The sequence below is a fragment of the Hippocampus comes genome, unplaced genomic scaffold (genome assembly GCF_001891065.2).
Source record: "Hippocampus comes isolate QL1 unplaced genomic scaffold, H_comes_QL1_v1.1 scaffold132, whole genome shotgun sequence".
NCBI classification, from domain to species: domain Eukaryota; kingdom Metazoa; phylum Chordata; class Actinopteri; order Syngnathiformes; family Syngnathidae; genus Hippocampus; species Hippocampus comes.
Genome location: NW_017805467.1, coordinates 4,244,034 through 4,260,565, shown reverse-complemented (window position 1 = coordinate 4,260,565; position 16,532 = coordinate 4,244,034). Strand labels below are relative to the sequence as shown.

General features: G+C 41.2%; 1 protein-coding gene across 1 annotated transcript in view; it reads right to left on the bottom strand.

Annotated features, from left to right (window-relative positions):
* LOC109519021 (cAMP-specific 3',5'-cyclic phosphodiesterase 4B-like) overlaps window positions 1-14,561 on the bottom strand; it is a 90,532-nt gene extending 75,971 nt beyond the window's left edge. The window contains exons 1-2 of the mRNA XM_019875258.1: window positions 14,217-14,561; window positions 3,632-3,726 (exon numbers count right to left, since the gene is read on the bottom strand). Of these exons, the coding sequence (XP_019730817.1) occupies window positions 3,632-3,673 (42 nt within the window). The 5' untranslated portion in view covers window positions 3,674-3,726; window positions 14,217-14,561. The remainder of the gene's footprint in view (window positions 1-3,631; window positions 3,727-14,216) is intronic.
* Window positions 14,562-16,532: the final 1,971 nt, after the last annotated feature.

Sequence of the window (16,532 nt, the reverse complement as noted above, 5' to 3'; positions counted from 1 at the left end):
CCAAGAAAGAGCTGGGAAATAACGAGATGAGAAAACACGAAGTGGCAGTTGAGAGCAAAGCTGCTGCCCCCACAACCTGTCCCCGGGTAAGCGGAAGAAAATGGATGGATAGATGGATGGATGGATGGATAATATGTACAATGATTCTGATGGTTAGATGATGCTTGTGTCATATTTATGAATGAAATACAATGACATCAACCGCAAACGTCTGCGGAGCTCAGAATCTGCCTGCTTGCACCTCGATCAAAATGACCAAAATGTCATCACACTGCCTGCACAAATACTGAGACGTTGTTCCAGAAGGTGTAAAGTTTAGTCGATTTTCAGCCACCAAATTTTCAGGTGCACCAGACTGTCCAGCATGGCGCAGAGAGCTGGACGAAATTCCCCAAGGCTAACGTCATTCTGAAAAGCAGCGTACGCTAGTTTTCATGCTCGACTGCAGCTGCTCTGTCCAAGAATAGAGAGCCCTTAGAGTCTTAAGAGTCTTTCTCTTGTTTGTGGATAACTATAGCAATTAGATGGAAGCACACCGTTTTGATGAATCAATTTTCCACACACAGACCAGAATCAAAACCATGGTAATTCCAGCAGACAGCATGTACTGTACACTTTGAAGAGTTTCATGCTGTTATTATTCTCGCTATGTGAAAGTTCCAAAGCTGCGACACTCCAAATGCAACTTCATGCGACAGTGCTTTGCAAATAGATTACAATAGATAGAATCCTCGAAAATATGGAGCAAAGTACTGGAAGTAGTCTCTGTAGGGTCGTAATATTTTGGGCCCCGTGAATTCCATGTGCCACCCCCTGAACTGGTTGGCAGCCAATCGCAGGGCACATATAATTGAACAACTATTCACACTCACAATCACACCTAGGGACAATTTAGAGTGTTCCCTGAAGCTGACCTGCATGTTTTTGCAATCTGGGAGGAAACCAGAGTACCCGGAGAAAACCCACGCAGGCATGGGGAGAACATGCAGACTCCACACAGGAAGGCCAGACGTGCTAACCGTCTACCGTGCCGCCTAGTGTTGCCATTGGACATTTAATTATCTGGCTACCTATGGCTACCTACTTGCAGTGTGTTTTACCTGAACCAATATTTGGCAGTTTCATTATTTCGGTCTTTGGCCACTATGTAGACGAGCATATAAACATGAGATAGAGGATGATCAGTTGCTCATAAGTTGGGTTACCCCTGAACAATTTGAGCCCCACAACTTTCAAATAATGTTCCAGAGCAAAGAAAGCCAAGTCTCAATCACTGTTGGATGAGAAATATGGAGATGGTAGTGTTCCTGTGGAACCTTAAGGGCTGGCGTCTGAATCCCACGATACACATCTGCCACTATGCTATGAAATGAAAGATGGCATTCAAATACCTTCAATGACCAGCGACTGTCATGTCATTTATCTGTTCTCTCAGGTTGAAATGACCTGACAGAAAGGGAAATGGCTGAAAAAGGTGGAGACAAAAACAAGACAGATGGAGTGAATGTCATTCTTATTTAATAGCCGCCGGTTCTCTCCCACCACAACCCAAAAATCTCTTCACTATTGCATGTTATAATGTACAAATGCATAACATTACAACAGCTATGTTGATCTGTTTAATATCCTTGCTGCACAAAAAGGGCATGTGACTGATTAATGATCTTTCAAGTGCAGTGATTCCCAACTAGAGACTGATGGCACCCTAGTGTGCCATTAGAAATGATTAAAGGTGAGATCACTGCGATACATTATCCAATTTCAACTAAGTTGCCTGAAAATGTCTATTAATTAATTACAAAACCCTCTCTCGGGCTCTCGTGTGTGTGTGTGTGTGTGTGTGTGTGTGTGTGTGTGTGTGTGTGTGTGTGTGTGTGTGTGTGTAACAGCAATGTATCGTGACAGCGAGAACAATGAAATGCTCTCGAATCGAATGTATTTCCCCCACTATTGTAAAGAGTGCGTCATGTATTTCCCAGTATTGTAAAGAGTGCGTCCACGTCAGATCTCAGGTTACATTTTGGCTCTCCCACCCCCACCAAAGCCGTAATCACTCCAAACACTTGCCATTTTGATGCCAAGGCAACATAGCCGCAGGGAGGAAATGACGAGATGAGAAAACAGCACCTGCTTTCCATCAAGGAGGAGGGATTGAGAGGGCGTCATGAAGAAATGATCGAGAGTGGGCTCTTAGTCAGGAAGAATGAGGGGCAAAGATCGATGGAAGAGCAGGATGAGATGGTAGGAGAGGACTTTCTGAGAGGGAGGTTAGGAGATGGCAAAAGGGTGAGAGGGAATGAAAGAAACTGATTAGGGGCATATGAAATAAGATATTCATCTGTGGCTGTGGATAGCTATGCTCACCTTTCTTGTGCACTGTGCTTTTCCTAAACACACCATGAATAGAAACATCCACCCGTGCCTGTAACCGCACATTTTGTACTAGCATGGCATGTAGCTCCATTGTGTGCTCTCTGTGTCATTGTTAGATTAGTTACTGATATCACTCAGGTCAGACGGTTGGGAAATTGCTCTAGCATACTGTTGTTTTTATTGTGAGGATCCAAAAATGGACACAAATGTGCATTCCGCTGTTAATATGCTGTTAAAGGCCGGAGTCTTGATTCAAAACAAATGAACAAAGTAAGAGAAAGTGTTTCTCACGCAGAATGAAAAAGCACATAATGTTCAAACTTGCATCAGGAGATAAAGTGAGTGACTGAGTAATGCACACCCACATTCTCTGCTCCAAACTATTTGAGCAACATTATGAGACACCTACAACCACAGCAGAGTGCAGCACAAAGTGCACAGGTGCTATTCACATCAAGCCACAAAGCTACTCACACATTCGAAAAATACTGGAGTTCTTTTTTTTTTTTTTTTTTTAAGGAATCTAAATTAAAAGGAAACATATGCTCATCTGTCAACATGATGATTCATTTGGAGCAATTTATACATTAGAGCTTTGTGGGAGGCAATGTCATTTTACAGTACAGTACACATGGAAACTGAAGTCCAGTAGCCATCGCGCCATACCATTCAGAATTCAAATGAATTCATGGGAAAACTAAATGGACAAATCTTCTGAGCTCAAACCATTATGATGTATGAGTCACACGATACATCAAAGAACTGAGTGCAGTGAGAATCAAGTTAATAAATATCGGCATGTACTTGCACTAAGAAGGAAGGGCCAGCCTCAAAAAGGCAACAAGGTTAACAGAAGAACATGAGTATGAATGTCTCATTAATGTCTTCGTTCACCTTACTGATGCAGTGCTGGCATTTAAAAGACATGATAAAGTTACCTCTTGTGCTTTACTTGTGTCTGCGCATCATCACTGGAATCTTGTGTACTGACCATTCTCACATTTTATAAGCCTGATTCTATCCTTGTTCTTTTACATTTGTATGTTTCACCTTGTGGAATAAATGGTGACATAGTTGGAACAATACTGTGTGGTTCCCCCCCCCCCCACGCACCCACCATAATTATTTTTTCTTTGCATTGTGCCCCTTTACCTTAACTTGAGCTACTGTATATTTTAAATTAAATTAAATACACATTTCAAATATGCATTCTCATTGAGGTTTTATGATATTGGGTTATGATAATCCAATGTCTTACGTTGTTTGGAGACACTGTGAAGACACTTCGGCTCTTTCTCATCTTTCCGTGAATTGACTGCTCCACAGACCACCAAGGTAGCCTCACATACACACCTGCAAGCAAAATACAAAAACAGAGAAAAAATGAAAAGACTATTATTCTGAACACGTGGCTTGTCAATATCACTTTTACAGGATTAGGGGGACTAGCCTTTCAGTCCATCACTGACGGACTCCCGTTTTACTGACGACTGCCAGAAACACGCCCCGCCTATATGGCATGTGTTTGTTTGCGGGGGATTCATTGGTAGGATTGCATTGACTATACGTGTGAGCGCAAGTGCTCTCATTTTCAATAGGATCTCTGCGGGGACCATGAGGGACCAGCTGTGATTGCTAAGGTGGCAGAACCAAATGACATCACTTCATTTTGCTATGACAACACAAATCTACAATCTCTGTTGGCGTCTAATATTTCATGAATATGGATTTATCTGCATGTAAACATGCAGATAAACTCAGAGTCGAGCCGCTGTTGCTTCGCGTTGAGAGGAGCCAGATGAGGTGGCTTGGGTGAGGAAAAAGCAGTCACACCTTCCTCCTTTGCTCTGTGTGTGGAAAACACGACACGGCCAGTTCCCCCGCCTTCTCGACTGTACATTTAGAACCAATTGCTCTCAGCAACTCCACACCAAGTGACCGTGAGTTACAGCAGCCTGTTGAGCTACACAACAATTGTGACAATTTGTCCACTTGTTATACTGAGGACTCAAATAAACAACAGCCTCACTCTGTCCATGTGGAAAATGTAACCCCGTGAGATAATCCCCTTTTTCAATAAATGTACCTGTAGTCTGAGTATGTTTTTGTTTTTTTTTAAATATATAATGATCCCTCGTTTATCACGGGGGTTACGTTCTAAAATGGTTACGTTCTTATTTTGAAGGTTTCCCGACCCGGTCACCTGTTTTTTCGACATGTCACAAGGAAGCAGTGACGGCTCGGACGAAGGCTGAAGTGACAGCCGAAATTGTCAGCTCAGTAAGACTTTTTTTCTTCACTAAAAAAAAACAAAAGACAAAAAGACCAGTGTCTGATTAAAAAAAAGAAACATTAAGCCTATTTCAACCTATAGGAAGACAAGATGAATGGCATAGCATTATGCATCACCATGTTTTTCTCCAATTTAAAAACCTCAGCGACTCCAGCAGACGAGTCTCTAAGTGAACCTAAAGCCTGCACAAGTCAGGGGTGAGCCACCTTCTGCGCCACCAACACAAGCCTCTTCACCTCTCTCAGAAGGCAATACGGATTAATTTTTATTACTGTATTATACTTACTGTTTTAGTATATAAGTGTACTGTTGTAATCTATGTCTCAGATATTTAAAGTATAAATCCTGTTTATATATTTTAAACATGCTGGTATCCACATAAACATCAACATAAAACAACGCAGCTTTCCGCAATATGGCTGCCGATTTGCGAAACGCGAAACAATGAAGCCGCAAAACATGAAGCACGAAGTGGCGAGGGATCACTGTATATACATTGCAGACTAAACTTATATTGTTAAAATAAGGATTTTCTTGCATTCAGGTATAAGGAAAAATGTGGTATTAGACATTCAAAGTTGTTTATGCCTATCCACCAAACATACTGTAGTCTTCGTAAATGCCTTCAGTCAGAAATCATAAGGCCACGTAATTATCATGCACGCTCACTTTACAGTGTGTAATTTGGACAGAGAGACATGTTAAGGTGCCATGGCACAGTCTATCAAAAACCTGTCACATTTTAGCTCCAGCCTGTTGTGCATGTCAAGGTCACAGGCATCATTGGAGACTAAGTTGTGAATCGGTTTAAGGGAGCGAAGATAACAAGCTCAGCCTACGCATCTTTTTGACTGACTGGCTCAGTGGGACACCGGGCAGATTGTAGAGGTTTTGTTATCGACTTCATTGTCAATTCCTCTTTGAAAGAAGAAAAAACACTGCTACTACATATTTTCTGAATACCATGTCTGGGTAAGAAGCAAAAACAATTGTCAATCAGTTCCATATTATTCTTGTGAATTATGCAATTGAGGCATGTAATCGGTGGAAAGGTGAGAAAACTCGCATGACGAGCCTTAATGATGAAGAGTTTTGCAGGTATGACCTACCATGCATGTTTTTGAAACGTAAGAGGAAATCAAAGTACAAAGAGAAAACGCACGCAGGCACGGGGTGTACATGAAAACTTCACACAGAATGACAGAAGCCTGGAATCAAACCGCGGACCTCTGTGCTGTGAGGCGGACATGCTAACCAGTCATCGCCGTGCCGCCCAAGTATTGTCTGTCTCATTAGGTTTTCGTGTCTTTAGCTTGGTCCCTTGTTAGTCTCATTAGTCCCAGTCTACCAATCAGCTAGCTCAGCCACTCATATCTTGTCCAGGTGTTTCTTGTTGTCTCCCTGATGTCTCTCTCTTTGTCAGATCATTGCTGGTTCTGTTGGTGTTCCTGTCAGTTCCTGTCATGTTGCTGTTTGTGAGTCCATTCCCAGTTTTGATTTGCAACTTTCAGACTGGGGTCACCCATAAAATCCCTGATAACCCTTCTCTAGTGACCTTTATGGCTGATGTAATAATTTGTGATGGGTAGATGAGGCCTCATGAAGCGGCACATTGGGCAAACTGTATTGATACTGTATTGGGACTGTGTCTGTGCTTTGTCACTCTGTTGCTCAATAGGACACTGCTGGATCTTATGCCATTGAAAAAGTGGTAACCTATAGGCAATATTGTTTGTTTTGTATGTTATTTTGTGTTAGCCTCTTTCTATTTTAATCTAAGTTTAAAATCTTTAAAATATACTGTCAATAAACATTGTGGGCGTGTGTCAATGTTAAAATCAGTGACATTTTCGGGTTTGTGAACTGATGTTGCTTCTGTACTTGTCTTTGAGGCAAGGATTTGTTAAAATTATTTTTCAATGTACATTTTTATTTAAAAGAATTCTCCATCAATGTCTCTAGCTTTGGAAATCACTCTCTCAAATTATATTGATGTGACCAGTGTGCCTAAAAATACTGCAGATAGCGAGATAGATTAAATACTTAAATGATGAGATGGATTAAATACTTAAATGATTCATTAAATGTATACTAGATTAGATTAGATTAGATTAGATTAGATATCCTTTATTTGTCCCACACTGGGGAAATTTACAGCCTTCAGCAGCAAGATTGTGGGTAGAAAGAAGAGAAAAGAAAACACAGTTCAATTAAGTGCAATATAAATACAAACATGGATAAGGTCAATAATTAAGTGCAATATAATACAATAGTCACAGTACTATTCACATATGTTGTCATATCATTTAAATAATTCTATGATTCATTTATTTATTCATTTTTTATTCAGCAGCCTGACAGCAGTCGGTAGGAACGAGCGGCGGTATCTCTCCGTCTTGCAACGCGGGTGTAACAGTCTCTGACTGAAGGAGCTACCGAGTGCTGTCAGGGCTGGCTGAAGGGGGTGGGAGGGACTGTCCAACATAGCTTTTAGCTTAGCTAGCATCCTGCTGTTGCCCACCTCCTCCAGAGTGTCGAGGGAGCAGCCCAGGACAGAACCAGAAACCAGAAACAGAAACTAACTACTTACCTTAACATATTCTATGCATTGTATTTTTGTTTGGCAAAACATATGATGGTCATAATACATCTCAGCTTTACTTAAGACAATGCATGGAAGTTTGATGTTCAAAAATGAAAAAGAAAAACCCAGCTAATAATTCTATAAAGTAAACGCAGGTCAATAATTCATTCATACACACCTCACCTGGGGTTCAATCGCACGTGGTAAAGTTGTGTCCGCCATAGACAACGAACTGTGTTGACTACTAAGCTAAACATGCCTCACCCAAGGTCCGGTGACTGTTAGGTACAGACAGTCAAATGGGAAAATGCGGACATGAGATCATATTGGTTGTTTTGTCAATCTGCCTGCCTGGACTTCTCCAACCTCCTCTTTCCTGGCCGACCGAGATAAGTAACTCATCTCAATCAGAGCACCTGTTGTGTTCAGCAGAGAAACACTCACTGCAAAGGGCAGATACAGGACCAAGCAGACACATTAAAGCTCTGTTCTGGCTTTTCAAAAGACAAAAAGACAAACAATTCCTGGTTATGGAACTGAGTTGCCGTGTTGAAATTCATGTTCACTAAATTATTTTCAAGGTGTCACGAGTGATAATTTCTATTCATCTTAGACAGCGGAGAATCAAGCCAATCATATCGTGTACTACTTGGGACTTGAGCATGCACTAATCTCAAATGTCACTAGCCATGCAGATAAGCCATTCATGCATATGCTTACCCTTTGCTGCTTGACTGTTTTTAGACAAGAGATCTGTAGCCCGAGGGATAACAACATCTCTACCCCCCCAATTTTGCTGCTGTAGACTGCAAATTTCCCCAATGTGGGACAAATAAAGGTTATCTTATTTGAGGATACAGCAGCTGTATGTAGCTAATTTCTATGCAACATTTACAATATGATCCCATTGTGTGTCGGTGATCAAACGGAAAACAAAACTATTCCGTGTCGTGACATATATTCTTATACAGACCCAGTCAGGTGTCTACATAGTCTACACAGATGTACAGCACTCTAATAATTGTACTAGGTTGAAATTTTAACATTGATTTTACTTCTGTGAGTGCCTAACAATGGATAAATTATCAGCCATTTAGTACACAAAGCACAAGAGATTACAAATAAGCATTCATATGCAATTCTCAACAGATCAATACTGACATGCAGATGGCAAGGTCAAATTTATATGAGGGTAATCTAACAACTAAATATTAACAAATGCGTTTCCTAATTGTCACAAATATTCATCATGAATCACCCCTTCAAATGTAATATTGCCCCCTACAAAAACGCATGACACATTCATAACACACCCACGGTGATGTATACAAATGATATAGGCAATCATTGCCCCAGTCCAAGCCGCCCACATTGTAAAAGAGGAGAATGAACAAGTTCAAAACAATATACATTGTTTTGTTTTCCGTTTGTCTTGCAGTCTAACTACACTGGATAATTGGATGATTATCTTCCCGAAAGAGAGGGAGTTTCCAATGAAGAAAGACTTTTCTCTTTCAGTCAACAGCCTCCCTTCTAATAAACTTTTAAACTCACGGTTCACCCATTTTTTTTTTGGTAAGTCAAGGTCTAAGGAAAATCACGAAACATAGTTTTCTATTGTGTGTCAACTATTTCATCCTTGCTTTGACAACTTAAAATACGATCTCAGCATACTTTTTTCTCGTGAAAATATAACTGAGAAAGGACAGTAACATAAAAGACAACACACTAGTTACGCATGCACTTGAGAGAAGATAATCAGAAAGAAATAAGATTTTAAAAGGGATATTTTTGAGAGCGGGGTGCCCCGGTGATCCAGTAATTAGCGCGTTGGCCTCACAAAGCAGAGGTGCAGGGTTCAATTCCGGCTCCGGCCTCTCTGTGTGGAGTTTGCATGTTCTCCCCGTGCCTGTGTGGGTTTTCTCCAGGTACTCCGGTTTCCTCCCACATTCCAGAAACATGCATGGCAGCTTAATTGAACACTCTAAATTGTTCCAAGGTGTGAGTGTGAGCGTGGATGGCCGTTCATCTGTGTGTGCGCCTGTGATTGGCTGTCAACCAGTTCAGGGTGTCCCCCGCCTACTGCTCGAAGACAGCTGGGATAGACTCCAGCACACCCCCCCCCCCACCCCCGAACCTTGTGAGGATAAAGCGGATCGGAAAATGGATAAATGGATGGATGGATTTTTGATAGCTTACATACAAATACAGTGAAACTCCTCTACAACGAAACCTACATGGGCGAAAATACCCTCTAGGGTGAAAAAAATCTTCATGCATTAACACCATTCCCACTTTCCTGCCCCTCATACAACAAAAAAAAAACCCTGTTGCGTTAGACGAAATCTTTTTCTCTGCTCTTGCCTTGCGACGAGATTCACTACAACGAAGTCTAATCCAACAGCGACCTCTACTGCTTCGTTCGGAAACGGCAACAGCAACCACCACACTGGTTTACATATGAGTAGTAGTCAGGAAGTATTTGTTATTGTTAGTTTCAGACGCAGCAAGAACGTTGCATTGCTAAAATTGCTACAAAACGGACCTTTGGATGTCAAGCAGCTAAGACAAGAAGAGCTCTGATGCTGAAAGAGAGGGTAAAAGTGATCAAAATGAAAGATGGAGGAAACAAAATAAAATACATGATCCAAGAAATTGATGTAAGTGAAAATGAATGCTGATCGTAAATTTCGCAATTTCTTTCCCTTTTTTTCTTTCTACACTGACTATATGAAATGTCAAATAAGTGTATGCTCATACTTATGCACTACTGTATTGGAATAAAAATAAAGAGTACACATACGTTTGTGTGTGTCCGAGCGTGTGTGCGTGTGTGTGTGTGTGTGTGTGTGTGTGTGTGTGTGTGTGTGTGTGTGTGTGTGTGTGTGTGTGTTTACATCCGAGATCAAATTTGCTACAGTGAAAAACCCCCTGTTGTGAAAAATTTCTTGCTGCAAACACGATTTTGTTGTAGAGGAGTTTCACTGTAGTTGGCATTCCTGCCCACCCCTTAGATATGAAATGTGTTGACTAAGTAAATCTTTTGTGAGCTGCATTTGAAGTCTATGTGAGCAAGCTGCTGAGAATTTTGGGGAGGGGGCAGTCACCGGTGGTCTAATTCCCATAATACTGTCCCCGCATTGAAGTTAGCTTGCCAATGACTTGACAGCTTGACAAAGCCAAAAGGTAAGCAGAGCGGTCGTGTCAGTACAGACTACATTTACCTAAAAGTATTATCACAGATACATTCTAAACACGAACACGTACTCAAATGTTTAGCAGGACCCTAATGAGGATAGCAGTAGAGAAAATGGGTGGATGGATTTGACATGTCAATATACTGAATCTGGCCTTGTTGGTCATGCTTTATTTGCATTTTGTTAATTCTGCAAATTTTACACATTGATATTGTGTGAAGCTTGTGTTTCCAAGTGACGCACTCTTAGTGACATTAGACAAGCCTTGCACATTTGTCGCTCGGTAAACATTATCTGCGCCCTTTCCAAAGATGAGCACTTAGGCATGCCATTTTCACGCACAGCCTGCGTAGTTAGCGAAGGATTATGTGCATGTGATCAACCTACATTTGAAACAATCATCAGACTGCTGTTGCGCTCCTAATCTACGCCATTCAAGTAGGAATAGAAGGCTGCAGCTCTGTTTACATACACACTGCTTCATAACCAGAGTTGCGAACCAAGCACGATCAAAAGGGCAACCGGTCTTAAGGTAGAACCTTTTCAGGGCATACAGCTGGGAGAGATTTGAGGGGGCAGGTGAATCCAAAATGAATCCTTACCATCAAGACAACACAAGATAACTGAAAAAAAGGCACTGGAAAAAAAAGGCCTTGAGAAAAAAACTACATATAATTCTGTAAATTCAGATGAATGTGTCAGCACTGAGTTCAAAATCATCAAAAGCAAAAACTGAAAGTTAAATAAAAATCTAAATGTCACCCATGCTGCAAGTCAATATGAAAAAAATGCTGCGTATCAGGATGAAATGTGACACAGAGATAAAATGTCATTCCTGTTGTAAAACAAAAAACAGAAGTCACCCATTTCCGATAAAATGTGCCCTGGCTATCGGTGATACGATTACAGTTTCATGGTGACCACTCATTCTGCAATCATGGCCACAATTTGGTCAAAAATGAATGCATGTGCACACATCCGTCTGCATTAAATGTCAATTCTACTTAGCCTGCAGAGTTTTAGGCATGACCAAGCAATTGTTCAATCGATAAGAAAAGTGAAAGTCCACTGAAAAAGCCCAGTGACGATGATGCGGCTACAGCTGGATGAAAATGAAGCTGGGCATTTGTTGCATCTGGAAACACACAAAATTACTCATTGTCATCCAAGTGATCACCTTATTCAATCGCTGTTGAACAAAAATGTAATTATTCAAACAACAAAAATTGAAAGTTGACTTCCTAGGGGTATTTACTTTTACCACATTTGGTAAATGAAAAATTCCCATTTCAGGTGTCAAGTTCTTATCAGTGAATTACCTTTGTGTGGGTTTTGACAGTGGGTCCTCAGTTTATGAAGAATTTGCAATACTACTGTGGCGACATAACCTGAGCTGTCTGAACGCGCCGTAGTAGATCACTAACTTACATTAATGCAGTGTTACAGTCATCATTACAGGATATAATATTTGTATGACAGACAATTCTTCACATAAATACGTAACAGTCAACAAAAAGAACAGTTTTAGCGCGTCGGCCGCACAGCACAAAGGTGCAGGGTTTGATTCTGGCTCCGGGCTTCCTGTGTGGAGTGTGCATGTTCTCCCCGTGCCTGCGTAGGTTTTCTCCGGGTACTCTGGTTTCCTCCAACATTCCAAAAACACGCGTGGCAGGTTAATGGTACACTCTAAATTGTCCCTAGGTGTGAGTGTGAGCGTGGATGGTTGTTCGTCTCTGTGTGCCCTGTGAATGGCTGGAGACCAGTTCAGGGTGTACCCCGCCTACTGCCCGTAGACAGCTGGGATAGGCTCCAGCACCCCGTGCGACCCTTGGGGGGATGAAGCGGATCTGAAAATAGATGGCTGGATGCATGGATTTTTAGCAAGCATCATCGAAGTTGACATGTTTAATTTGCTATTTTGGGCCACAAAAAAAGATGCGGCGGGCCAGATCTGGACCCCGGGCCTTGAGTTTGATACATGAGGTCTACAGTGTAGCTTGTGTGAACATATTATGAATCTGCTGAGGGGAGAGCAGAATGCGCGAGCATCATTTAAGCACTGATGTCATATTTGTCAAGTCCAACTTGACAGGCTGAAACCAGTCATCTTCATCATGCGGTGCGAAAGTATTTGCTGTTGTCAATGTTCACAGATTTAGTGGACAATGGACAGTGAGAGAGGGAATGGTGCTAGGTATACAAAAAGGAATGTACATAAAGCAAAAGATGGACCAATCAAGACTGAAGTGGGGCACTTGTTTCTTTTCAAAGTGTTAGTTTTACAATTCACACTTTTCAGTAAATCGCCTGAGACAGAAAGGCAATGCTAACATTCGAAGCTCTCACACAATAAAGACTGATGTGAGAGCCACACATTTGGGTTGATGATGTTCCACTTAAGTCCTTGCAACTGTTAAAATAAATCAAGAAGACATTTACACTGTCTCTGTCCCCACGATATTAAAAAAAAAACGAAAATAACGTGCAAACCATATCCATATCAACTCTAATTTGATCTGTGCTGAAAATAGAAAAAGAAAGAAAAAAAGAAAGAAAAAAAATTAAAGAACTAAAGATAAAAGCTAATAGACGAAAGAGAAAGAACAAAAAGGGCATAAAACGGCACATCACCAGTTAATGCCCCATGTCCAAAAGTCAGCTGAGCTATCGGCTCCAGCTCAACCACGACCCGAACAAGATAAGCACTATAGAAAACGGATGGTTGGATGGATTGACTAATGGAAAAAAAGTGCATGAGTTTGATATATTCTTTAAAAGCACGAATTACAAGAACTGTGAGACTGGCAGTATCTACACAGCCACAGTATCTCCCTATAATGGACATTTGACAGTAACATTGATGCATTTCCCCATAATACTGATGGTAATAAGGGAGATGGAGACGAATGTAAACGCCACTCGCGGTGACTCACCACAGTTATCTCTTTCAACAGGAGTGACAAGCTCGTCGTCGTGGTTTCCCTCAGTGGGCCTTTACTATTGTGAAAATCATACAAGTCTGATGAGAAATGTATGTCATGTATGTATGTGTCAAAATGAAAATGGCAAATTACATTTATCAAGAAAAAAAAATAAAGAAGACATGACTTGCTTTAGCGGGCCCCACCAAAAAAAAATTATGTTGCAGGCCAGAATTGGCGAGTTTTGACACCAGCGTCTTTGAGGCAAAATAATATTCAAAATCCTTCAAAATTCATATTCTACAGTCTGTCACATCCCTCTCTGTTCTTAGAGAAGATATATTTACAAGAGAACTCCTAATTTATTTACATTTTCAGGGTCAAAAGGCCCAAGTATTTTTCTAAACTGTCGATCACACGTAACTGTTTATGAACAGCCAATGTGTCCCTGAAGTTACGTTGATGTACAATAATGTAATATTAAGTACAAAGATAAGTCTTCGCCACAACACACCCACATAAAATATTTAAACGTACTATGTAATATGTAATGCAAAACATTGTCGGCATCACTATAAATCGGACTATATCGACAAAGCGCCGTTTGACAGTAAATATATATTTACTGTATCACGACAGCAGCAGGCGGCAGCTCAACTTGTTACCGCCCCCCCCCCAAAAAAATACAAACACACACACAAATCCAGCTCAAATCTCTTCAAATGTAACCCCGTGCAACTTTTCTCCATCGATTGCATTTTGAAAGGTAAGCTTGTCAATCAGCAACGCCTTTTAACAACTGAAGTGCACGCAGTTTGGGAAGCGTAAACAAAGCGAGTCTTGCTTACCTCAGATAAGCCTCCTCCACACGTGGGAACAAAGGGAATCCCGGTGCTTCAGACTCGTTGTTTTTACAAGTCGAGGCGCATCTTATTTAACACGCCGCAGGTCCTTTAGCTTTTCCGATTTTTCTGTTATTCTATCATCCTCCGCTGGAATAAGTCAGTCTTTGTACTGAGCAGCTTGCTGCCTTTGATCCGTGCGCTTAGATCCACTTCATCTGGCTTCACTGCCACTTACTTTGACGCGAATATTCCACAAAACACCGCAAACGTCACATTGTGATGTCTTCCAAGTTGAAAGTTTTCCTGTCCAAACGCGGAGCTCCATCTACGTGAGCTCGTGAGTCGGCGTTCCCCTCAGTCCTGTATCACCTCCCTCCCCTTCCCTCCTCCCCCTCTCTCCTCCCCCGCCGAATCGACCAATTGAGAGGCTTCAAGAGGGAAGAGAGAACCACGGACGGCATCATACTTAGGCTGATGGGACAATGACATCTGTCAGTCAGTTGTAGTATGACGTTAGAGAACTGCAAAAATAAAGGGAACTCAGGATGAAAAATGCTTTGTAGTTGCCAGAAACTATACACGGATACTGTGAAATGATGGAATGAGCCAAAATGAAATTGTAGCAATGACAACAGACCTTTCCCACTTTAAAAATGAATAGAAATAGAATCATTTCATCTGTTCCATCGCGAAGTTAAGATTACTTTGTTTTTATCTGTGTGGTTAAAAAGACAAATAAGAGAAGATACACTTCATTATAAAGAAATAATAATGAAATCAGCAGATATGTGTCCACTTTTCAAATTAACCAGCCTCTATTACAAAATGTCCAAACTATGGCCTGGGGGCCGTTTGCAGCCCACCATCCATTTTGACACGGCCCACAAGGCAAGTTAAAAAAAAAAAAAAAAAAGAGAGTGGAAGTGAGCAATGTCAGAAAAGAAGGTGTCTAAAAAAGTAGGTGCCACTACTACTAAGACCCATTGTCAAAGCCCAGCCTAAAGGGACAGTACATGAAATGCATAGGAGGGCAATACCCTACAGATGGCACTTATTTTGCTCCATATATTTGCATAACACACTTAGTCAATAGTCTTGAATGGCTCCCTTTGCGTCCACCGCTGGTAAGTATTATCATAGACATCATTTACAATATATATACTGTACATAGATGCCTTATTGACGCTACAGGCGTATCGGCTGTGACAAAGTGAAGCTATTTGTGAAGATGCCTTGTTCACTTCATCAAGCAAGAACTCAGTCAGGTAAAACCGCACCATTGCTTTTGATTGGTCGACTGGTTAGCACGTCCGGCTCACAGTGCAGAGGTGCAAGGTTTGATTCCAGCTCCAGCCTTCCTGTGTGGAGTTTGCATGTTCTCCCCCTTGCCTACGTGGGTTTTCCCCGGGTGCTCTGGTTTCCTCCCACATTCCAAAAACATGCATGGTAGGTTGATTGAACACTCCAACTTGTCCGTAGGTGTGAGTGTGGATGGTTGTTCGTCTCTGTGTGCCCTGTGATTGGCTGGCAACCGGTTCAGGGTGTGCCCTGCCTACTGCCCGACGACAGCTGGGATAGGCTCCAGCACGCCCACGATCCTTTTGAAGATAAAGTAAATTAGAAAATGGATGAATGGATGGATGTATTATGTCATTCTAACTCAATTTTACAAAGATTATTTGCCAATTTTACAGCTGTCATTTATTTGTGATGGGCGGGTCTAAGTCAGGTTTGGCCACATCAAACTAGTCACCGTCTAATTCAACATAGTGCTCAGATTTTTGGGGTGTTTGGCTGGTACGTTAGTCACTGTTCATATGGTGATTGGCTGAATGTTATTTTAAGATGTGGCTTTAACAAGAACTAGTTTGCTGTAATGAAAAAGTTACATTTTAAGTATGCCTTCAGTATTTAGAATATTATTACCATTTATAATATGTGCTTTAGTATTGTTGTCTTGTTAAAGGCCATGGATGTAGCTAAGCGAAAATAGATACCACAGAATGATGCCGTGGCATTACTGATGCATTATCTTTTTTTTTTTTAATTCCATGCAGTGATACGCATCCAATCCCTCAGAAATGACACATTATTGAAATGCTCAAACAATCAATAAATTCATTCAATATAATGCTATTAAATCACAGTCTATCATTTATCAGACAACATGTACATGTTATATTACTTTTTTGTAAGCCCCACACAAGAAGAATTTAGTAAGTGCGTTTCATGGACAACTTTATCAATCATCATCCATTTTTAGAAATTTCCCAACTGTGTGATGAACACACATGGGGACATGCACGTTTCTTACACACG